Source organism: Trichosurus vulpecula, chromosome 7, assembly GCF_011100635.1.
Source record: "Trichosurus vulpecula isolate mTriVul1 chromosome 7, mTriVul1.pri, whole genome shotgun sequence".
In the NCBI taxonomy this organism is placed as follows: domain Eukaryota; kingdom Metazoa; phylum Chordata; class Mammalia; order Diprotodontia; family Phalangeridae; genus Trichosurus; species Trichosurus vulpecula.
In genome coordinates, this window is record NC_050579.1 from 123,543,776 (window position 1) to 123,569,042 (window position 25,267).

Here is a 25,267-nt window from a genome sequence, read left to right on the forward strand (position 1 = left end):
CTTAGAGACAAAAAAAAGTGCTGCTCTTACCCTCTTTTAGCCCAAGCCCTGTTTATTTCTGTTTCCAGGCTATTTGAACTTACTTTCAAAGCTTACCCTTGATGTATGATCTAGAGCCAGGGGTGCGGAACCTGCGACCTTGAGGCCACATGTGGCCTACTAGGTCCTCAAGTGCAGCCTTTTGACACAGTCCAAATTTATAGAACAAATCCTTTTATTAAGGGGATTTGTTCTGTGAAGTTTGGATTCAGTCAAAGGGCCGCATTTGAGGACTGAGAGGGCCACATGTGGCTTTGAGGCTGTAGGTTCCCCACCCCTGTGTCTAGACAGTATGGTTAAATGATAGTGATTTCACATACATTTATCCATTCCACATCACAGGGATTAGGGGCTAGGTGCCCCCACCATCTGGAACATCCACTTTAAAATTTTTGGCTGTCTCTTTGTACCAGACAAGTCTGGATTATTGTGGTATTAAAAGATAAAATATGTTGATACTATATAATGCTATACATGTATTTTATGCATTTTTAAATTTCTAAACTTTTTCTGTATCATCTGCTGGCCTTCACATGTCATCTGCAACTTCTGTAAAACTCCCCCCAAATTCCCATTTAATTTCTTATGTTGACCTGATGTAGGGATAACTGTGTTAGTGGGAAGGACCATGAGTTCAAACTCCTTTTTCCAAGTAGTATTTGTAGTTGCATACAAGCCCCCAAGCCCAACAAAACAACTGAGGAAAGCTGTCTTTTTAACCATATATCTTTACTTTCTACGGACTCAATGATCTGTTCAGCATGTCAGCCTATATCAGCAGCCTTCCCTGGTGCCATTGCTGGAGCTGAGAGAAGACCAACAGGCTGGATAACTTTTTCCTCTAGCCATCTATTTAGCGGCAGTGCTGAGTGGCCTATCTCAGTTAGTAAATCAGATTGTGGATAGAGAGAGTCCTATATATAGGCAGCAAGCAATAGAAGGTACAAGACAGAACCTAATAGGATGATTTCAGTCATAGAAAGCTAGAATGGGTCTAAGAAGTCATTTAGTACAATCTCTTTTCCCCTTCCTCTCCCCCCACCTCTCCACTGGCTTTACAAATGAGGGAACTGAGACAGAAGCGAAGTTAAGCTATTTATCTAAGGCCAAACAGGTAACTAAGGAACAGTGACTGAAACTCATGTTTTCTCTATGCTAGCATATTGCATTTTAAATGGCTGCCACTAATACATTTCATGGGATCCATTCTTAGAGGACCTAAAAGTAGTCATTTCTTTTTGAGGAAGGGTTATAGTGAAGGTTTTGGGTTTTGGTGGCAGGTTAAGATCAAGTAATAGTTTACACTAAGGATCGGGAAACAGTAAATTTAAAATTAACCATACTTGAATGAACAAAGCAGAATTAGGAGACTGAGTACTAGGCATGGGTCTAGGCAACAGGATGAGATAAAAATAGACATCAAATTTAGTAGGTCCTTCCTCTTTGCCTCTTTATCAAGAGAGCATTGATCATTCACTGAGACTTATGGGTGAGATCAGGCTAAATGGCAGGTTTGGGTTCTCCAGGACCCTCAAACAAAGGTTCAGATGATAGGAGTAGGGAAGTTAAGGGTTTTGTTTTTGTATTTGTCAACAGACATACATTTAAACTAATACCAATTCATTGAAGTTTTCTGAATTTGTACTTCATTCCTAAAATGGTAAAAATTCAGATAGGGAGGAATTTTCTTTTTCTATTGTCTGTGAAAGAGGAGCTGTTCGTGTTGGTATATTACTTTATCTGTTCGTTGAAGTGAAATGAGGCAATCCAGTCCAAGGAGACATAACTGGAAATGTCGTAAGGACTCATTGTTCAGTCATTTTATCTATACCTGACCTAGTGACATAGAGAAACTTCATCACCCACTCTCATGTCTTAACTTCTACACCCATGCTAAATTTCATATTTCCTAGTCCTGCTTTGCTTATTCATGTAATGACGATCCTTGTGTCCACTGATTCTTGCACCCTGATGTGTCTTGATTGGTTTTTAATACTTTCCAAACCTTGATAAAGTGATACCCCACCCACCTGCCTAGTTACAGAGCTTGGTCCTTATAGCTTAGCTTAACCAAGTAAAGATACCTATGAGATTAGCGTTTCTTCAGAACTTTGAACGTTTAAGAGAGTATTATAATGAAACTTCATTGTAATAGGAAATGAATTGAGAAATATTCTTCTTTAAAGAGGGATTTTGATTTGCCAGAATTTTTTGTGGGTTTGTGTGTGTGTGTGATTATAGACACAAAATTGGTTTTAGCCACTGGAAATCCTTAGGTTAAAAGCTTTCGACTAATTTGTCATTCTCTTTGATGTCTCTTGCTTAGCAAACTTTTCAAAGGAGAGACATGTTGAAGCCTAATAATAATAAATTTTATTAGGCATGTAGATAGAGGTTTAAGATTTTCCAAGTACTTTACATTATCTTATCTCATTTGATCCTCACCACAGTTCTGTAAGTATTGCCATTATCCCTAGTTTACCGATGAGGAAACTGTAGCTGAGAGAGATTAAGTGACTTTACCCAGGATCACACACCTAATCAATGTCGGAGGCAGGATTTGAACTCATCTCTTCCTGTCTCCAAGTCCAGGGCTCTAAGGAAGGCATTCTTTTTTTGAAATAAGATCAAAGACATTTTTACCTGCATGGACTTCAAATTAACAACATTTCCTTCCTGAGTATAAGGCATTTTTAATACTTTTTCCATGCCTAGAACTTTATACAGTTATTCAGAGAGATCTGGTCCCTTTCCTCCAGAAACTTCTGGTAAAACGTAAAATCTATGTGTCTTTTTTTGAAATGCACACTGTCAACTGTCTTTCCAGGCCCCTGAATAGACATATTTAATATAGGGGTAGAAACAGATTTTTCCTTGGGAAACACTATCCATACTGTAAGTAGCTTTAGAACAATAGATTTGCTGTCTCTTAAGTTTAAGACAGATTACAATAAATTTTAAAATTTCTCCATTTTAGGTAAAGGAAAAAAAGAAAGAAGTATGTACAATACTTCATCTTCTTAATTCTTAAACTCAGTTCTTAAACTCTAGAGGTTATTTTAAGAGGAAGAAAAAGGCACAACATACCCTTTGACCCAGCAATCTCTCATATCAGCATTATATCCTGTATTATTAAATGACGTCTTAGGGCCTTACATAGGGGCTTTTTGAAGCAGTGTTATAGGGAACGAAGATTCTGTATGGATCCCCATGAGCTCCTTGGAGAATCATATATACTTATTGTAAAGGAGCTATTTCATTAAAAGAATAATTCCTACCGTAAATGACACTTGAAAAATATTTTTTGCATAGAAAGGGAGAGACAGGAACACAGACTGTTTTGAGGAAAGAGGGTAGTGCAGAAATCCTAATTCTTGTCTGTGGATTTTGTTACTGTGTAATTTGTAGTAAAAATCTAGTTTTCTGTGCCTCGTTTTTTCCATCTACAATTTGGGTTGATGTGGGCTATCAATATCAAACTTCCTTCAATGTTTGTTACAGATTAAGAGAAAATGTGTGTGTTAAACTTTGCTGGAGGAAAGAAGGTGGTATGCTAGGGAAAACCCTCTTCTTATATGTAGAGAATATCACTGTAATTTATTAACATTATGGTCTCTGGGATACTTAGCAAAATATATGTGAAATCCTAATTAGCTACCACCAGGAAAATTAGCACCAGCACATAATAATTGATACTTTAAGGAAAAGTCCAATACAAATGCAGATTCTTAGAATCTAAAACACAGCTCTGTATTTGGAGTGGTACGGATTTTATGGCTCATATTTTAATACTGTGCATTCAATTATTTTACATTCATGGCAAGGCTCTAATTGCAAAATTTTATGAATTAGATGAGTAAGCCAGACAAAATGATAAATCCATGATACTATATCACATTTTAATATTGTTTATTTTGATGGGTGTGATTTAGTTTTAATTCTGCACCAGTAAATGAATGGGGAAAAAATCCTTGTACAGAAGCAAAGTCTTAGTCAGTTGAGCATGTGCTATATTCCTTAGCCATTCAGTCTTTAATGGGAAATGGGAGAGAGAGTGGGTTTCTGGAGGGAAACAATTAAATCTTAGAGTTACAGCTAAGAACAGTTGAGTTCTATCTCTCAGCAGCTAGAAAGGAAAAGTGGAAAGATAGAATTTTCAACCTTTCTTATATCCTTCTCATTCTCTTTCTGCTTCACTTTCTTGCTACACCACCACCAACATTTGAAATATAATTATGTGTTGAAAACCTTCAATTAATGCAGTTCACCTTTTTCCCATTAATTTTTTTCCATTTTAGTATAATGTATTCTAATTTTAGATTGTAGTAGTTTCCATAGAGATTAGATACAGAGTTACACTGTCATTAAAGTCTAAGCTATAGTCACACTCATTCATTGGGTTTCACAGAGATTTCTAAATGTTACAATTGCATTATTAATGTTTTTATGGAGTTTTATATAGTAATTACTCTGACAATTATTACATAGTTTAATTATTGAAATTCAGTCCAGTAAAGCCCAAATCTAAGTGTTTCACTCATCCCTAGTGTGCACATAGAATGTGATGGAAAAAAAAAATCGGGGTTGATTTCTTTGAATATGTGCTCACATAATTATATTTTAGGACATTGGGAATTCCTTCCTGTTGATGTCAGAATTATCATGGCTTTCCTCATAGTTTTGCCCCAGATAATTTCCAAATCAAAGTCCAGTGCCCTTCTCTTGGGATTCTGGCTTTAAAGCATTAACCTAAGAAAATTGCCTTTAGAAGCATAATTTAAAGATGGAGATGCACCTCCTTCTTTTGATGCCGAGCAGGAGTCACTTTCAGTTACTCAGCATGAGTTTATGAAGTACCTACTAACCCTAACCCTAAACGTGCTGGTTGCTGTTCTAGGTGCCAAAGATACAAAACCAAAACAAAATATCTGTCTACAAGGAGCATTCAGTCTATTGTACTTTTAAAAATAAAGTTTTCAAGATCTTCAGTGCTTCTTAAACTGTGGGTCACTAAGAAGTGCTGAAGGGGTCGTGAGTGGAAAAATTTTAAGAAGCCCTTGAGTCTAGGAGACTACATTCCCAAACACAAATATGGAATCTGTTTTCTATTGGGTCTCCACAGGATCCCCTCATATTTCTCTTGAGATCTTTCAGGGAAAATAATTCTCTCACCTTCCCTAAAAGTTGGTCACCTGAACTTATCTAGGCAATAAAGCTTTAAGAACTGAGTGATTTCGTGAAGGATCAATCTGTATTTCTTAATGTTAGATGCCAGGCCTTAATTGTTATTTCAGCTACCTCTTTTTGTGTGGTTTTCACTTGAGTAATCAGGATATGACAGTGGCCTTCTGCAGAATTATTTTTCTTTCCGAATTGGCTTATGGCTAGTGTGTTTAATGTTATCTTATTCCAACAGTAAGCCTTATCCTCCATCATGAATTTGAATATGGCTTAAAAGCCAGAGACCTGGAAGCCCTGTTTATTACTTAAAACCATAACCGTGGCTGGGCTGAATAGAAGCATTGTAAAGTGTCTGTCATTTTAAAATTGAGTTCTCTTATTTCTCTTTTTGTTTATATAATAACTAAGGAGTATATGTTTTATCATATAGGTATATATGAACGTTTTCTCTTCTATTAGAATGTGAGCTCCTGGAGGGCAGGAGTTGTTTAGTTTTATCTTTGTGTCCCTGGTATCCAGCACAATGACTGGCTTGATAAATGCCAGTTGATTGAAAAACCCTGGAATAAGTGCCAGGAAACTTGGCTTCTTGTCCCAGTTTCCCACTTTTTAGCTGTGCAGCCATGAGCAAAGCCAGTATCCTTCTCTGAGCCTTTGTTCCTCATTTGCTCCCACCTCACAGGGTTGTTGTGAGGATCTGTTTAGATAACATACTTGTAAGGTGCTTTGTGAACCATAAAGTGCTAATAGAAACAGAAAGTATGAATGTCTAGTGGTGTTCTGTGGGAACCCTTTTCATTTGTCTTTTTTTTTTCTGTAAACTCTGATGGAAAGTCTTCTCTTACTCTAGCAAAGTCTTTGTTGTGGCTCATTATGCAATAATGGATTCAATCTGCTAACCTGCTTGGGAGGGGTAGTGCACAACACCCCCACCTGATGCCTGGATACCTTATGGATAGCCACCTGCCTGGGGCAAGTGATGGCATCTGCTAAGCCTGCAGTCAAAATGTTCTAGCTGTTGGTGGAAAGGGGCTAGGGGAGACCAAAAACAAATAGGGATTAGAAAAGTGCTGTTTGGGTTAACTAACTACCTTGGTTTAGTGGCAATCAGGAACCATGCCTCTTTAAGGTAGGCGGTGGAATGGATCCATTTCAATTCAACCATGATTGACTAGGACCCTTTTACTTCGAATGCACTAGGGATACAAAGTAGATCATTTGATCCTCTCGCGGACCCCTAATGGTGAAGTTGAGCAAAATTCAGTTTTCCGGATACCCGAATGTCATTTCAAGACATGAAGTATGGAGACAGTAGCAATAATGTGCTGAGTCCCCTCATCTGTGGAAAGAATGCCCTCTAACATCTTGCTTATGTGGTGACATTTAGCTCGCCGCCTGCAGCTCAGCCCCTGGGAGAGCAGCATTGTAAACAGACTCCTGACGCCCACACATTCGTTCCTGGCTCGAAGTAAAAGCACGGCTGCCTTGTCTGGAGATGCAGGTAAAACTTAACAAAGTGGAGCCTTCTGGGGAGAGCTGAGCTATCCTTTCAAAGCATTCTAAACAGCCATTTGGTCTAATCAAATTTCAGCTTTCTCTGAAGTGCACCTCGCCAGGTGAAATGGCTTTGGAAATTTACCTATTTGGTGTTGGTTTCGTGCTACCTGTATTGTTTTCTTGTCAAAGTCTTAGCATCTTTATCTGGACACCAGATGCCCGTAGTGACAAAGGAACCTCCTCCTGTTTATCAGATAGCTGTAGATACCCTCTTTCTGTTCATGGAAGATATATAGCTGAAAAATTATCCCCATTTCAACTTCCTATGCCTTCATTTTAGTAGAGAGTTGATCAGAAGTAGAAATGAGTATCAGTTATTTTGGCATTGATCCTTATAAAGAATTTGGATCTAAAATGTGGAGGTAAGAGTAAAATCAAAGGCAAGTCTATTAGGCATAAAAGAACATGGTTTCCTTTATGTGGTCTCAGGCAACAAAAATTCTCTGTGTCAATCATCCACGGGTAATCCGTGAAGAATACACCTCCAACCTCAGAGAGGTGTTGTAAAGTACCCAAGTATGGTATTTCAGGTTTGTAACAGTCTTTGACAAAAAAAAGTTTTAAAATTCCCAGTGTGAATTATTTTAAATTGTTATTTAACAATCTCAAATCACAACACAGAAACAGGTCAATTAATTTAACTGTAAATTAATGTAAAGCAATACCTGTTGGAAAGATGTACCTTAATTTCTCCAAAACATCTCTTGTCTTGGATTGATTCACATGTTCCCATATGCCTTTGGATATATGAGGAATAAGTGACCAGTCCACTTAACTTTGCCTTCTCCAGTTAGAAAACTGCAGATAATCTCCATGGAGTTCCTCCTAAAGCTGCTTTGATTCTGCAAGCTTCTTCTCTCCTTTACCCCTGTATAACTAATATTACTTTGTACTTTTATAGTTACCTTTCATCTAAAGTACTCAAAGAACTTTACTAGCACCAACCCCATAATTCTCACAACATCCCTATGAGGCACTCAAGGTACCAAGTATGATTATTCCCATAGCAGAAATAAGGCAGCTAGGGAGACTAAAGGATTTATTCCAGGATGATTCTATGGCAGAGAAAGAAGTGAAATCTACATCTGCAGGATTTCAGATTTCATCACCACCCCCTGGTCCGTGGGACAGCCATCTGTGCATAATGGGTGTTCAGTTAAAGAGCTAGATCATATTGCCTCTCATCATTTGAGACTCATTACTGGCTGTGATTTTCTGGAAGTGTGGAATTCTGATTTTAAAAGCCATAGTTGTTTTTCTGCCCATTGATTCAATCCTTTCATAGTCATCAAACAAAATCTTCTTCATTTACACCTAAATGAAGAACAACACAATGGTTGTATGGCTTCATGATTCGTTATGCCCACATTGTATTTTGTTTGATCTCCAATCAACTTCATAGATTGGGAATTATTTTATTTCCCTACATCTACCACTGACATTTTTGTCAGAGCTCCTGCTTCTTACTTCATTCTTCAAAATGTTTCCTTACTTTGTGCTTCATTCTTTTTCTTTCCCAAGTGATCCCCACCTTCTTACCTTCTTTCATCATTGTGCCTAGCCTGAGTAGTTCTCATCAGTTATTCTAACAGGATCTCCTTGTCTGCTTTGCCACTCCTCCCATTTTCTTTTTAACAAATGGATTTACTCCCATAATTCTCTCTGCAGTATAAACCATTGTACTTCCTTTTATGTTAATTACTTGATGTAATAGATAGCCCATGTATTGCATTGTTGCTGATCATTGTTTATTGCATTCAGTTTGTTTTCTGTCCGTTTTTTATTTCCATTGGAGGTCATGTATGAAAAATCTCTTTCAATTGTATTTTCTGTCAATATCTTAATTTCTTTGATTTCTCCTTTGTTTTCTCTTTAGTCCTCCATTCCTTATGATCATTCCTTTGCTATATCTCTTTTTCCTAGTCACTGAAGGGGTGAAGAAAACTAGGCAAAAAACTAGGTTATTTTGAAAACTACAACAGAAATTTTCTATGCCACTTTTATAAAGTTAGGGCATAGAGTGGTTTCAAATCTTGGAAGCAAAAGGGATACCTTATTTCTTATTGACATGGGCAATATACCAGTTACAGAATGAAGGAAGTCCTTCATGGCACTTGCTTTATATGCCTTTGCCTTCAGTTGGCTTTTTCATAATCATTACACCCAAACATTTGAAATGTAAGTGATCATTATTTAAGATACACACTCCTGTTTAAGAAAATGTAATTTTCCAAAATAAAGAAAGAACATATTTTAAGAAATTCAGATGTCTTGAGAGGATTGGGGGAAATTGTCAGGCATGTTTTAAATATGGTATTTACAATGAAGGAGTAGTTGGATACTAAGTTACTTCCCATGAGAAAGCAATACAGCATATTGAAAAAAGATATTTCATCTTTTACATGTTGCAGTCCTGACCGCTTGAACTAAACTAGTAGGCTGTTCCACTATTTCTCCTTCAGTTAACTTGAAACATGAGGGCAAAAGAGAATAGTAATGCCATGGGAGGATTTTTCAAAAACATTCTTATAAAAGAATCTCTGTATTACTCTAGTACATTGTGATGGAGGAGGATGGACAGGGAATAAGCACAAATTTTTTTTAAGATTATTTGGCAGAAGATTGAAATTACAAAATGAGTCATTTAAAGAGGTCTAGCCTTTTAGAGGAAATGCTCATCAGAGTAGAAATGAATCCCATAAAAGTCATGGCTTCCCTAAGAGGAATTTGAAACTGTCCATCTTCTCTGAAAGATGATAGCTTGAACAGCTAAGATTTGGGATTTTGCAAATGCTACATTAGGGGAGATTCAAATATATTCTCATGTTCTCATTTAATATTATCTCCTGCTACATAATAACCTGTAAACCAACAGGAATGATGAGATTGGCTTAGATCCAGAATATTCTCAGGAAATGCTCTTCAGAGACCTGCTGAAATTGCACTGCCCTTTATAGGAGAAGGAAAAAGGTGTGTTTGGATGCTTAATTCCATTTTGAAGGTGAAACCTATGACCTTGGAGCTAGTATGTTTGTTTTAATTTTTTTCTTCAGGGGATTAATGACCAAGAGGAGGCATACAGAGCCCTAGGCATAGCTAGGGGTCATTAACACCAACTGATCAATAATCCTGAGGGAAAAAATAAAAACAGAAACACACTGGCTCCAAGGTCATAGGTTTCACCTTCAAAATGGAGCTTTCCGGCCCCTGGCTGTGCCTAGGGCTCTGTATGCCTCCTCCTGGTCATTAATCCCCAGGAAAGGCTTGGTTTGTGAGAATGACAATATTCAGTCACAATGTTCATAACCTTAAGAACCCCTGCAACTGAGAGGTTAGGATTTTTGCCTGAGGAAATTTAACTCACTTTTTAAGTGATTAGAAAAAAAGTATAGTTCCTTCTGTTGACCCTCTCACCCAATCTGCAACTGTCTAAAAGAGAATCTGATGGCATTCCCAAAAACTTAACTAGGGAAATTATACAATTATGAACTAATTTCCCTTTGTATATTGAACCTAAATGCCACTGGACGAGAGAATGAGGTGTTTGAAAATTCAGAAATCTCTGTGATTGCAGCTGTCCCTGTTCATAATGTCCCTATCATAGAACTCTGGGCTTGAGGATAATCTCTTGCATTTATGAATTTGTGACTAATCCCCCAATCAGACTTTATAGAAACTTATACTTGGTTACATCATAGATCCAAATGTATGCATAGTACTTATTCAAATAGTTATCATGCTTAAATTTCCTATTTTTAATGACTAACCTTGCCAGCTGAGATATCTGAAAATAAATTTTATGATCTACACGTGCTATCTCTGTTACATGATGATACTTATATTAGTGCATTATTTTAACACGCTTAAGCCTACAAAACATTTGGTTCATTGGTAATGCTCATTTTATGGAGGATAGAAAGTGGTAAATGACTGTACTTTTTAAAAGATAGCACAAAAATATTTCATCCTAATTAGAAATGAATGTGCTTTAAAAAAAACTAAAATACATGCAATTTTGATGAAAGATTTTAAATATGTTCAGGTGTTTAAGATCATCTTTGATTCTTTTTTTTTTTGGCAATGCCGATTATAGAACTATAGCTAGAACACTGGATCTGGCATTAGGAAGCCCTGAATTCAAATCCAGCCTCAGAGGCTTACAGCTCTGTGACCCTGCAAAAGTCACTTAACCTCTGTATGCCTCAGTTTCCTTATCTGTAAAATGGGGATAGTGATAACACCTACCTCCCAGGGGTGTTGTTAGGATCAAATGAAACAATAATTGTAAAGCACTTAGCGTAGTGCCTGACATATAGTAAGCTCTATGTAAATGTTTATTATTATTACCCAAAAGTGTGCGTGATATACATTGATGTCTCTTATAAAGCACAAAAAACAACTGCGGGAAATCCAGCATGATGCATCTGATCCGTGGACTTATAACTAAAACCTTTATAGATTTTTTTAATGTAAATCACAAGCTATCCTTAACCCCACCCCCCTTAATAGGAAGAAACACAATTATTCTTACTCCTTAGGCTGCCGACCTTTCCTCCTGGCATAGTTGTGCTGTGGCTTGATGGCTGGCTTGCTAACATTCTCCTCTCACACACTCTCACTTCTTTCTCTCCCCCTCTCCCCCTACCCCTCCCTCTCTCTCTCTGCCTTTTGTTTCATCATAACGCTAGGTAGGAGAAATCTAACTTCTGTCTCCATGACCTTTAAACCATCCTTAAATCCTGTGTTTGTCTGAAACAAACTGCTCTTGTATCCTTCAGGTAGAATTGAACCAGAACCATCATTTATCAGATAAGACCATTGCCTGCTGCCTTTCATTATTGGCTACATCTGGATTTTTGATCTGTTGTCTAAATATGGCTAAATCACTCACAAGATATCCATCCATTTCATTTGAATGCCCATTCATTCCTTTTGGAGGCATCATGAACTCATGGGGCCATGGGAAGAGTTGAGTGATGGTTCTGGGTGACCTGTAGATAATAATATCTTCTCCTTCCTTTTCTTCTTCTCTTGGCTTTGCTCCTTTTCCTGCACCTTGCTTCTGGCTTTCCTTCTTCTGCAACTCCAACACTGCCCTATATAAAACAATCGACTGCATCCTAGTTATCCCCATTTGTCCTCGTTCAGCATCTTGCAGCCCCATCAGCATTATGTCCTACAAAGCTGCACACTGTAGAAATCAAGCTGACCGGCCCAAACTCTTTGTAACACCACCTGAAGGTACTGGACGGAGGAGGCCTCTGCACAACACAATGGTAAGTAATCATTGGGAATGGGTTAATAGGAACATAAGCCCAAATGACTATTGAGGATGAAAAGAGATCTGAATGATCCTGGGGGGAGAGAAGCTGTACCCTGGTCCCAGTGCCTGGAATATTTGCCCTCCTCATGCCTATCTCTTAGAATTCCTAGCTCTTGTCGAAGGGCAGCTTTAATTTGAGCTTTTATCAGAGGTTTGCAAACTTATTTGGCCTACTGCCCTTTAAAAAAAAATTACCCACCCCACCCCCCCGGAAATCTACTTTAATGTGTTTTTTTTAAATTTGTATTATTTCTAGATTGTTCCAGCGCCCCCCCCCCAAGGGGTGGTTTTGCCTACCTTGGGAACCTGTGTGTCTATATGTAGTGTTTCCTGCTCTTCCCTCGTATTTAATGATCAGCAACCCCCACCCCACCCTACCCCACAACACATCTACTGTTCCTCCAGTTGCTTAGTAAGGAATTCCCAATGAGGAATATTCTCTCTCACTTCAGATCGTCACTTTTTTCTGTTCTCTCTCTGTCTTTATATATCTCATCTGTCTATCTATCTATCTGCCTATCTGTCCATCCTTAGGGAGCTGGTTTGCACAAAGCACTGAGAGCACCCAAGGTTGTCTTGCTTGGACTACTCTGAATACATTCAGCAGATAGATGGCTGCTGGATATGAGTGCTTAAGAATCCATCAATTAATATTTATTATGTACCTACTGTATGCCAGGAACTGTGTTAGATGTCAGAGGTACCAAACGAAACAACTTTTGATCTCAAAGACCTTACATTCTTTTAAGGGAAAGTCACATGTACATGTAGAAATAAATATAACTAATACATATGTACATGTATGTATACATGTGTACATGTATGTATATATAAATGTGTGAGTACTTTTTATTTACCTTATATTCTTTTAAAGGAGATCACATGTACACACAGTATTGAATGCAAATAACATGCATACATGTGTGTTCGCATGTATGGTTTTCTATATAGGCTGTATGTACATGTTGCCTTGCATTCTTTAAAGGGAAATCACATGTACACACAGAAATGAATATAAACAACATGTGCCTACATGTGTATACATGATTACATGCATGTGCATGCTTGAGTAACTTGTGTTTGCTTTGTGTTCTTTTAGGGGAAATTACATACACACATAATACATACAAATTATATGTACATGTATGTATATGCCTGCATGTATATGTGGTTAATTTCCCTTAAAATAACATACAAATTATGTGTATGTGTATATATATACATATGTAGGTATGGTTAATTTCCCTTAAAAGAAGGTAAGGTCCTTGAGATCAAGGGTTGTTTTGTTTGGTATCCCTAGCATCTAGTACAATTCCTGGCATACAGTAGGTACAGAATAAATACTAATTGCTGGATTCTCAAACACTTATGTCTAGCAGCTGTCTGTCTGCTGGTTATGTCCAGAGTGGTCCAGGTAAGACAGCCTTAGGTCTTCTCAGTGGCCTGTGCAAACTAACTCCCAAAAGTTTTATATTTATAAGTGACAGAAAAGGGGATGATCTGCATTGGGAGAGGAGATCCTTCATTGGGAGCTCCCTACTAAGCAGGGAAGTATACGTGTTGTGGGGTGGGGCTACTGCTCACTAAGTAGCAGACAAGGTTAGGAAAGGTTTCACTTAAGAGCTGGAATTTAAGCTACACTTGGACAGGAGTTGGGGCAGCTAGGCAGCAAAGTGAATAGAGCGCTGGGCCTGGAGTCAGGAAGACTTGTATTCAAATCCAGCCTCACTCACTAGCTAGTATGACCCTGGTAAGTCACATAACCCTGTTTGCCTCAGTTTCCTCATCTGTAAAAAAAAAAAAAAGCCAGAGAAGGAAATGGCAAAACCGCTCCAGTATTTTTGCCAAGAAATCCCCAAATGAGCTCATAAAGAGTAGGACACAACTGAAAAACTACTAAACAACAATATTTGGTGGGAGCTGAGGAAACCTGAAGAAGTGGGGGAGAGGAGGAAATACATTCCAGGCACTGGGCACAGTCCATTCATGCCAAGGCACAGAGAGAGACATGAAGTGTTATGTGCTAGTAACAGCAAATAGGACAATGTGAATGGCCCATATAGCATGTGAAGGGGAGTGATGTATAGTAAACCTGGAAAGGCAGCCTGGAGTTAGATTACGAAGGACTTTAAATACCAGACGGAGGAATTTGTATTTTATCCTAGATTAGGAGTCACTGGAACAAGGGAATGAGAAGCATTAGATGTTGAGGTTTGATAGTCTCTAGCACACTCATAGGATTGCTTTAAGGAAAGCCATCTGTAATGCCTAGGGTATCATATGGACGCGAGCTGGTATTACTGTGCCAAGCATTAGGGTGACTGCATGGTGCTGCCTGCCTGTGGTGACAGGTAGCATCTCCAAAGAGGAGTATAAAGATAACTTTCCACCCTGGCTCCCCCCCTTGTCAGTAAAAGCTGGATTGCTGATCTTGAACGTATTAGCCAAAACAAAAAAAAGTACTTTTTTCTTGATTTTAGGCTACATTTAGGTGAAAGTCAATTTAGTGTGGAATGACCAGTGAATGGAACTGTATGGGCTTGGACAAGTCGCATCAGTTCTCTGGGCAGCATTTCTTTGTCCATCTGTGAAATGAAGGGGTTCGACCAGATGGCCTCCAAGGGCCCTAATCGCTGACCATTGCTTTCCTAAACCTTGCCTTTTTGGTTACTTTGCAATGATCATTAAGGAAAATAATTTGTGCATGCTTAGTGGAGACGCTTCCACAGTCGTATTCATTTCCACTATTTACCTTACACATAATAGAGCAGCTTAGAGATTGGGATGTTTTCCCTTTGTTCTGAGGTGCATGGGCATTTTGCATTTTACTGGAAGAAACGGCCATTGTTTCTGTTTTCCCTCTGGCCTTAACTGACTCATCAGCCAACTGAAAGACTCCACTTAATTATCCAGCCATGATCATGGCATGACCTGTTTAATGAAAGCCTAGGACACATTATTTTAAAATCTTAACTCTATAGAGTGACTCAGATTTAAGATAAAAGGCTCTTTAAAGGATTTCTCATAGACCTTTGAGGATAATGTGTGTGGTGGGGCAAGCCTGGTGTTTATGCTAAGAGGTACAGTATTGCTCTTCCAAGCCCCTTGGGGCCTTCTACAATCTACCTTTAATTCTTAATTGAGACACTTGCCAAAGGTGAAAGAAACTCTCTTTGATGTGAGAATTTCACATATTGACTTTGCACACTTGGGAGATCTTAGCTTTGGACTTAGAGCCGTAGATCTGAGCTGGAAGATTTTGTGTGCCACACATTGAATGAAGACAGCATGGAGGAAATCCTGCCTTTAGGGCAGGAGTCCTCAATCTTTTTTTTTTTGTCAGGGACCCCTTTGGCAGTCCCATATGGACTCCTTTTCAGGATAATGTTAACTGAATAAAATACATAGGATTAAAGAGGAGACTAATTATTAGAATATTTAAAGAAGCAAGTTCATAGGCGCCAGGTTAATAACCCCTGCTTTAGAGGGAAAGATAAAAAAAGTACTTGAATCCTTTTTTAAAGGCATTTACCTTGGAAAAGAAAAAAGAAAAAAAATCTTTATTTTTGCTATGGATACATTGTGATCTTGGGGAAGTCACTTAACCCCAATTGCCCTGCCTTCCCCCCTCCAAAAAAAATTATATTTTTTAACATTTAAAAAACAGTTTTGAGTTTTAAGTTCTATCCCTCCCTCCCTCCTACCACATACTCAATGATCCAGTGACTTTAGCCTCCTTCCTTGAACAAGATCTCTATCTCTCAGTTCTGGGACTTCAAAGAGGTTAAGTCGTTTGCCTGTGGTCATAGAACTAGGCTGGCTCGGAGTGTTTTCAGAACTGAAGCATAGGATGAGAGGTTCAGAGCTGAAAAGAAGGGACCTTGCAGGCATCATCTGGCCCAGCCATGCTCATTCCTATAGTTTTGAGAACTAAAGCCCAGAGATTAGTTTAAGTGACTTATCCAAGACCACAAGATTCAAAACCAGATCCTCTCACTCCAGATCTAGGGCTCTTTCCATTATGCTGCCAGGTACTGGGAGAGGTGCAGAATTTAGTTGAGATTAAGACCTGTCCTTCTCTCCTGGAAAAAGTTGCTTTTGAAGCCTTATTGTGAGATGAAAGGTTTGGTCTCCAGGGAATCTTCCAATTTAATGGACGAATGTGGTATATAGCTTGGTAAAATGGAAATGTGACCTCTTTCTCCTACTACCTATGTGACCTTGGACAAGTCACTTAACTTCTCTGGGCCTCAGTTTCCTCATCTGTAAAATGAAAGGGATGGAACAGATCCTTTCCAGATCTAAAACTATAGTCTTAAAATGTTTCTTCTCCTCCTCCCTTCCCCCCTCCCCCCAAAAAATCCCAGGACAAGAAAGTGTGACTATTCCACCTAAGGCTAACTCCAGGGTAGTATAGGTTAGCAGCTAGTCAGTCAGACAATAAATACTAATTTCCTACAATGTGCCAGACACTGTGCTAAGCACTGGGAATATGAAGAAAAGTAAAAGATAACCCCTGCTGTCAAGGAATGCGCAGTCTGATGGAGGAGACAGCATGCAAACAAACAAGCTATGTATAGGATACATTGGAGATATTCAACAGATCGAGTTCAGAAAGATCAGGAAAGGCTTCCTATGGAAGGTGGGATTACAGCTGAGATTTGAGGGAAGCAGGAGGTAGAGACAAGGAGGAGAGCATTCCAGGGAGAAAGTCAGTGAAAATGCCCAGAACTGAGAGATGGAGCATCTTGTTCAAGGAAGAAGAAAGAGGCTGAAGTCACTAGATCATGGGGTTTGTGGTAGGAAGGAGGGATAGAATTTGGAACTCAAAACTTTTTTAAAAAAATTATTTTAATGTGTAATTGGGGAAAAAAATCAAATATATTTTTTAAAAAAAGAAAGTGTAAGAAGGCTGAGATGGTGGGGGTGGAGGGACAGGCAGGTTATGCAGGGTTTTGAACTCCAAATAGAGGATTTTATATTTGATCCTGGAGGTTATGCAGAATCACTGGATTTTATTGGGGGGAGGTGCAGGGGGAAGGATAGGAAGGATAGGAAGGAGGTTGACATGGTCAAATGATCTTTAGAAAGATCCCTTTGATAGCTGAATAGAGGATGGACCAGAGGAGATAAAGACTTGAGTCAAGATGACCAGCAAGCTATTAAAATAGTGCAACTAGATTGAACTTCCACAATCAGGCCAGGCAGTTCGCATAATGCCAAGTAATTAGGTCAAGTTTTCAAGATAGGGGGAGAGGTGGAGGGCAAACTGTGACATGGAGCCCCATCCCATCTTAGTAGAAAAGTACAAAAAGGGACCTGAAAATGAATCCCACTTTTGTTCAAGTCAGTCAGCTTTACAACCTCAGTCATTCTCAGCCACTCACCCCCTCCTTATCCCACTTCTCCAATCAGTTGCCCAGTCTCTTTGAACATCTCTGGCATCTGTCCCTTTCTTCCCACTCACACCAAAATGTAACTACCCAAGGTCGATTGTCACCTAGACTATGGCCATAGCCTCCCAATTGGTCTCCCTGCTTCCAGTCTCTTCACCTTTTTGCTCAGTCCTCTTCATAGCTGCTAAAGTGAGATTAGTAAAGCACATGTTTGGCCATGACTGAGTAAATTCCAGTGACTCCCTATCCCCTCCTTCAGCCTAAAAAGAGACTAAATAGAAAACAAGTAATAAAGAGATTCCTTCTGCCAAGCCTTGTCAAAATCCAGAATGTATGAATGTTAAAACTTGCTTGCCCCTTCCCCCTTCAGGCATCTTTCAAACTCAGAGGATCAGGGAAGAAGGGGACTTTTGGGATCATTTTGGTCCCCCTTATTCAAGAGAATTGACTTGTCCAAAGTCACATAAGTAGCAACTAACAGAGCTGGGATTTGAACCAAGGTCTTTTGACTCCAAATCCAATGATTTTTCCATTGAACTATACGACCTCCCACTGCCCTTCCCCCCCTCCCCTTTCTTTAAATTTTCTTTTCTCCTTCGGGTTTATTTTAATCTGATCTCAACTAGGTAAAAATGTCGTGTAGGACAGGGAGGAGATCATTGCTGATAGCACATCAATCTCATTTGTTCCAGGACCAGCTCTCTGAGATAGTTATGACCACAGGAATAATGAAAGGGTAGAAAATGGTATACTACCTAGAGGCTCCAGAGAGAAGGTTAGGAAGGAGACCCTGGAACAGTGATTCCTTGGAACCACTAGAGAACTATATATTAGCAGATAATTCCTTGTGTTTACCACATTGGAAAAAGCCCTTTTTGTCCATTTTATTTTTGTAAGAAGAAAGTTAACTTGATGGGCTAATTGAGCCTTCATGTCTCATTAGTGACTTTTAAGAAAACTGTTTCTTTAGAGTAATAGGGAAAGCAGCTAGATGGTAAGGGGTTGAGGAGACATTGGATGGTGAGACAACGGAGGAATCAAATGTAGGCCACTTAGGCTTCAGGCAGATTTCAAGCACAGGGTAGGTTGGCTCAGGTATTCTGACAGTTGCCTTCTGTTCAATGTCTTTGCCCTAGCTCACATGTTAAAGGGCCAAATACATTAGAAGTGTTTAATGTATGGGGTGACTTTGTTCTATATAATTCCAGTGCTCTAGCCTCATCCCTGCATATCACAACATTCCTCTGAATTTTGCCTCTTCCCAATTCCATATGAATTCTCTGGAGGAGGAATCAACCTTCTGGCCACCTTGTGCAAAACTACAGAAATACTAGTGTTGAGAACCTTTCTCAGATTTTAGACTTCAACTCTGGTAAAGATTTAAAATAGTTTAAGTTCATCAAGTGGACCTGACCTTCTATGGTGGATTAGAGGACACCAAGACGTACTGGGTCCAGTTTCTTTCATGAAGAAATGCCTTCTTACAATATCAGAATTTAAAAAAACAAAAAACAAAATAAGGTATTTCTTTGGGTGTACAATTAAGAGCAAGTGTTTTTCCGTCTATGTTGGCAGCAAACAGGAGCACAGAGTAGTGACTCTTCTGACACGTAGGAAGAGCAAAGGCTAGATCTGAACTAGAGTAACTGTTTAAAAACAAGAATCCACCTTCTGGTTTTAAGAGAATGAAAGATGATAAAACTGAGTTCTGAATAAGAGAAGTTAAACATTCCTAAAGTGTATGGAGCATCCAGGGAGCTGAAAGTTATACTCTAAGACTGACTTTAGCTCCTTTTCCCAGATCTGAAGCACAAACTTTTTTTTTTAGAGGGGCCAACATTCACCATGGAGTCAGCATAATCTTTCCTAGTACCTCATCTTGCTGATTAAAGCCAAATACTTGGTTCCTAGACAGCAGGACCCCCTGGAGGCCCCTTTGTTCAGCTTAAATTGTAATAGCTGTGATAGCCTGCCTAAAACACTGGTACAGGCACTGATTGATCTAGTCATGACCACTGCTGTCACTGCTACCGCTGTCACTGCTACCACCACCACCACCACCACCACCACCACCACCACCACCACCACTACCACTACCACTGAATGAATGCTGACTATGTGACTCTTGTTGTCTCTGCTTGTAGAAGGACCTAATTCTTGTGTTTTTTCAACTTAGGGGCATAAAAAAGAAAAGGAGAGGGAAAACATGCCTTTCCACCTCACATCTGGCATCCGAAGAGCTCTGTCTCCATCAAACCCCAAAACTAGATCACCAGCTCCCTCCTCAGTTTGGTAAGTGAAGTGCCTTACCTGCGAGTCATCCCAGATATAAGCTGCCCATGTTCCTCCACCACTGAGCTCTTCTCTACAAGCTACGTTGGTCTCATTTTCTTGCATTAGTGTGTTTCCTTGACAGGAGATAGGGGTGGGAAATCACCTATTTTCTAAGGTAAACAAATTTCCCTTTCCAGCCACCGTGAAAAATACTTAAATAACTGAATATCCCTCAACTCTTTCTTGGGAATCCATTAGGAAATACCCATTTGTCCAGCTGCTGTGTTAAGCAGTGGAGAGAGAAGCAAAAATAATTGCCTCTTAGCTCAAGGAGTACATTCTATTAGAGGAGAGAAAATACATCCATATAATTAGGTATACGAAATATATAAAATAAATGTAAGGTAATTTGAGGGGAATCAGCATGTTTTCTTTTAGAGAGAGGAAAATGGAGTTCCTGGCACAGAAGCTGATGCTGACATGTTTCCTTTTGTGCCACATTTCCTTATTGGTTTCCCAGGCACCCATCCAAGTCCTTGTCTCATTTGCCTGGCACACCCAGACCAGCATCCTCCTTGTCACTTGGCCCATCCAAAGCTGCTTCTGCTCAGGCGTGGCCACCATCTCCTGGCAACATCCGGCCTATCAAGAAAGAAGTCAGGCTCGAGACAGAGAAAAAAGACCCAGAGAAGGAACCTGAGAAAGCAATTGAAGCATCGTCACCGGAGGGTGACGTACCTTCACTGAATGCTGAAGAACCTACAAATGAGGAAGGCCCACCTGCTCAGCCAGAGGCTGCTCCAGGTAAGTCGTTAACTATCCCAGTGCTCACCACAATGCTTTAGCAGGCATTTAGCAAATGTTCGCTATTGTTTTGTTGTCAGACATGGTGCTGCGAGGGATGCCATTTCCCAACCTACTCCCCAATCCTTACCCATGCTTCTTGGATTTATCTTTCAAATGGGGACTTTAAAAGGAAGGGCTTGTTTATTCCTTTTTTTTTGGACTGGTTCTATGATTTTCATCAATTTGGGGACTTCTTCCCCCGATGCACATTGACACCTTCTGTGTAACTTAATAGTTTTAGAGAGTTTCTAGGGTACTGGTAAGTTAAGTGACTTGCCCGGGATCACATAGTCGGTATATGTGGCTGTGTGATGTTTTAGAAAGCAGTTTGACAACTTCTTCCAGCATTGTTTAGTGACATTAGGATAAGAGCAGAGAAAAGGGCCGGCTCATTGAGCCATGTTTGAGGAGTAGCAGATCAGAAGCAGCAAAGTGGACAAGGAAACTTCAGGGTCACAGAAGATGAGAGTTGGGCCATCTGGTCCAACCCATCTACAGAAGCAAGTCATTCAGCCTCTTCTTCAGATCCTACATCCAGTGGTTTTAGTGAGGGCTGTCCAACTCTACCTCCAAGGAGGGTGAAGGGAACTCCACGGACAGCTCATTCCACTTCTGGACAACTCTGATGGTTAGGACATTTCCCTCCCTGATATCAAGCCTAAATTTACTTCTTTGCAGTTTCTAGCCATTGTTCCTGGTTCTACCTTCTGGGGCTAAACAGAACAAATCTAATCGCTTCATAGGCTATCCCTGCAAAATACACAACTCTCTTATCTCCTTTGAGTCTTCTTTTCTCCAGGTTAGACATGCATAGTTCCTTCAAGCTATCCTCATATGATGTGGGTTCAAAGCCCTTCACCATCCTGGTTGCTCCCCTCTGGTCATTCTGTAGCTTATCAATGGTCTCCTTAAGCCGTGGGAGACCCAAATAGAATACTGCGGATGAGTCCTAACAAAGGCGGAGTACAGAGGAACCATCACCTCCATATTTCTGGGAGATATGTCCTTAATACAGCACAAGATTGCTCTGACTACCTCATCCTACTGATCACAGTGAGCCTAGAGTCTAAAAAGTTTTTTTTTTTTCAAAGCAACTTCCTGATTTAAAGGAGGACTGATAGTATGTTGCTAAAATTACTGACCTCAAGATCATGATTGTCAAACAAAAGAAGTTGAGCTGAAAAGGTGCGGTGCCTTGGAAAAACAGGGGAAGATGAAGGGACTGGAGGTCATGATGAGGGCAGAAAGAAGGCTCAGGAGACATGGGCAGAGGAAGAGGGGAAAGATATTGTGATCAGAGAGGCAGATACTAGAATTTAGTGCATTGGAGGGGGAAGAGTTTCCAGTGAACCTGTGATCTAAGTCATGATTGTTGGCTTTGGTGTTAGAGAGACCCTGAGGTACTTTCAGCTCAGTCCTCCTTCTAGTAGCTGAGTGAAATAAGATGAAGAGGCCCTGGCTTAAGCAATCAATAGGCTTAGGTGCCCCATTGGCCATATGCATAATGCTGCCTTGATTCAACATGGAACTTGTCTCTAGTCCTTGCTTCAAACTGAACTTTAGAACTTGTACTTACACAGAGACTTAGGGAAAAGAATGGAGACCTCTCACAAAAGTGTGTATAAAAATTATCAAAGTTTGAGTGGTTATGACAAGTCTATAGTTTCTTCCTATTCTGATTCTCTATGATATTTCCAAGATTGGATGTTCCAATCCTTCTTCTTCCCTCAATTAAATACATGACCACAGAAGGAATGGAGGATGGACAGTCTGGGTACTGCACAGGGAGCCCAGAGATACTCAGTAGAATGTTAACAAATGAGAGGAGGTCAAGGGCATGATGAAAGGGCTGGATACGGTGAGAAACTGGGGACTTTTAGCCTGGAGAAGAGAAGACTTAGGAGGGTACATATACTTGCTCTCAAGTACTTGAAGGGCTTTTATGTAGAAGAGGGATTCAGCTTGCTATGGATGTGATTTCCTTGAAGCCAGAGGGGAGAACTAGAAGAAATGGGCAAAAATCTGATTATAGCCCCTCGTAAGGAAAAAAATTCCAAACAGCCGTCCAAAGGTGGAGCTGGCTGCCTCAGAAGCTGGCAGTAGATTTCCCATCATTAAAGAGCATCAAGGGGCGGAGCCAAGATGGCAGCTGGAAGGCAGGGACTAGTGTGAGCTCCCCACCAAGTCCCTCCAAAAACCCTATAAAAAATGGCTCTGAACCAATTCTAGAACTGCAGAACCCACAAAATAGTAGAGGGAAGCAGGGCTCCAGGTCAGCCTGGATGGTCTCGAGGTAAGGTCTATCCTGCACAGAGCTGGGAGCAGAGCAGAGCCCAGCATGGGCAGCACAGACCAACCAGACCAGGAGCCAGGTGGAACAGGCCCTAGCACCCTGAATCAGTGAGCTGTGGCAGTTACCAGACTTCTCAACCCACAAACACCAAAGACAACAGAGAAGATTAGTGGGAAAAGCTGAGGGGAGTGGAAGGAGTTTGCAGTTCGGCCACTGCCCCGGGGTCAGTGGAGGTGGGGCAGCTACAGAAGTACAGCTGCAGTTGCTTCTGGCCCCAGGCCCACCTGGTGGGAGGAATTAAGTGGCAGATCAGAGCAGGAGTGAAGAGCCTGCTGAAGATCTAAGTCCAGTCCAGGTTAGGGGTTCTTGGGGAAGGAAGAGTGCTGGTGTGGCAGCGCATCTGCCCAAGCTTGGAACATAGAACTCTTTACAAGCAGTCATACCCCGCTGAAAAACTCAAGGGTCAAGTAAGTTGTCTGGGAACATGGCCAGGCAGCAAAAACCCACCCAGATTCAGTATCAGACTTTGGAATCTTTCTTTGGTGACAAAGAAGACCAAAACATACAGCCAGAAGAAGTCAACAAACACAAAGAGCCTACAACAAAAGCCTCCAAGAAAAACATGAACTGGTCTCAGGCCATGGAAGAGCTCAAAAACGATTTGGAAAAGCAAGTTAGAGAAGTAGAGGAAAAATTGGGAAGAGAAATGAGAACGATGTGAGAAAACCATGAAAAACAAGTCAATGACTTGCTAAAGGAGACCCAAAAAAATACTGGAAAATATACTGAAGAAAACAATACCTTAAAAAATAGACTAACTCAAATGGCAAAAGAGCTCCAAAAAGCCAATGAGGAGAAGAATGCCTTGAAAGGCAGAATTAGCCAAATGGAAAAGGAGGTCCAAAAGACCACTGAAGAAAATACTACCTTTAAAATTAGATTGGAGCAAGTAGAAGCTAGTGACTTGATGAGAAATCAAGATATTATAAAACAGAACCAAAGGAATGAAAAAGTGGAAGACAACGTGAAATATCTCATTGGAAAAACCACTGACCTGGAAAATAGATCCAGGAGAGATAATTTAAAAATTATTGGACTACCTGAAAGCCATGATCAAAAAAAGAGCCTAGATATCATCTTTCAAGAAATTATCAAGAAGAACTGCCCTGATATTCTAGAGCCACAGGGCAAAATAGAAATTGAAAGAATCCACCAATCGCCTCCTCAAATAGATCCCAAAAAGCAATCTCCTAGGAATATTGTCATCAAATTCCAGAGCTCCCAGATAAGGAGAAAATACTGCAAGCAGCCAGAAAGAAACAATTTGAGTATTGCGGAAACACAATCAGAATAACCCAAGATCTAGCAGCTTCTACATTAAGAGATTGAAGGGCTTGGAATATGATATTCCAGAGGTCAATGGAGGAAGAAGATAAAAAAGGGTGGATGATAGAAGGGAGGGAAGATGGGGGAGGAGGCAATCAAAAACACTTTTGAAAAGGGACAGGGCCAAGGGAGAAAACTGGATAAAGGGGGATAGGTTAGGAAGGAGCAAAATATAGTTAGTCTTTCACAACATGAGTATCGTGGAAGGGTTATGCATGATGATACGCATGTGACCTATGTTGAATTGCTTGACTTCTTAGGGAGGGTGGGTGGGAAGAGAAGAGGGGAGAGAATTTGGAACTCAAAGTTTTAAAAACAGATGTTCAAAAACAAAAAAAAGAGTTTTTGCATGCAACTAGAAAATAAGATACACAGGCAAGGGGGAGTAGAAATTTACCTTGCCCTACAAGAAAGAAAGGGAAAAGGGGATGGGAGGGGAGTGGGGTGACAGAAGGGAGGGCTGACTGGGGAACAGGGCAGCCAGAATATACGCCATCTTGGAGTGGGGTGGGGAGGGTAGAAATGGGGAGAAAATTTGTAATTCAAACTCTTGTGAAAATCAGTACTGAAAACTGAATATATTAAATAAGTTAAATTAAAAATAAAAAGAGCATCAAGCAGGTGCTAGATAACCATTGGATGGGGATGTTGTAAAGGAAATCCTTGGGATAGATGATCTCCCTTCCAACACTGAATTCTCTAATAGTATTTTAGGCATGGACAGGGTGAGAATATATCTGTATATGTATGTTTGAAATACATAAATATATATGTGTGTGTGTGTGTGTGTGTGTGTGTGTGTGTGTATGTAAAATGAAAGGGGAAAGGGAATAAACATTTATATAGCACTTACTGTGTGCCAGGCATTATGCTAAGAGATTTACAAATATTATCTCATTTGATCCTCGTAACAGCTCTGCAAGGTAGATGCTTTTATTGCCCCCATTTCATCATTGAGGAAGCCCAGGCAGA

The 25,267-nt window shown here is 40.0% G+C and overlaps 1 protein-coding gene across 6 annotated transcripts in view; it reads left to right on the forward strand.

Moving 5' to 3' along the window:
- Window positions 1-25,267, forward strand: part of MAP7 (microtubule associated protein 7) — a 235,758-nt gene that overhangs the window by 179,255 nt on the left and 31,236 nt on the right. For 5 of the 6 annotated variants that reach the window (XM_036766376.1, XM_036766375.1, XM_036766374.1 and 2 more), the window contains 4 exons: window positions 6,608-6,721; window positions 11,926-12,053; window positions 19,673-19,788; window positions 20,291-20,574. In XM_036766376.1, the coding sequence (XP_036622271.1) occupies window positions 6,608-6,721; window positions 11,926-12,053; window positions 19,673-19,788; window positions 20,291-20,574 (642 nt within the window). The remainder of the gene's footprint in view (window positions 1-6,607; window positions 6,722-11,925; window positions 12,054-19,672; window positions 19,789-20,290; window positions 20,575-25,267) is intronic. The other variant, XM_036766379.1, reaches the window with a different exon arrangement.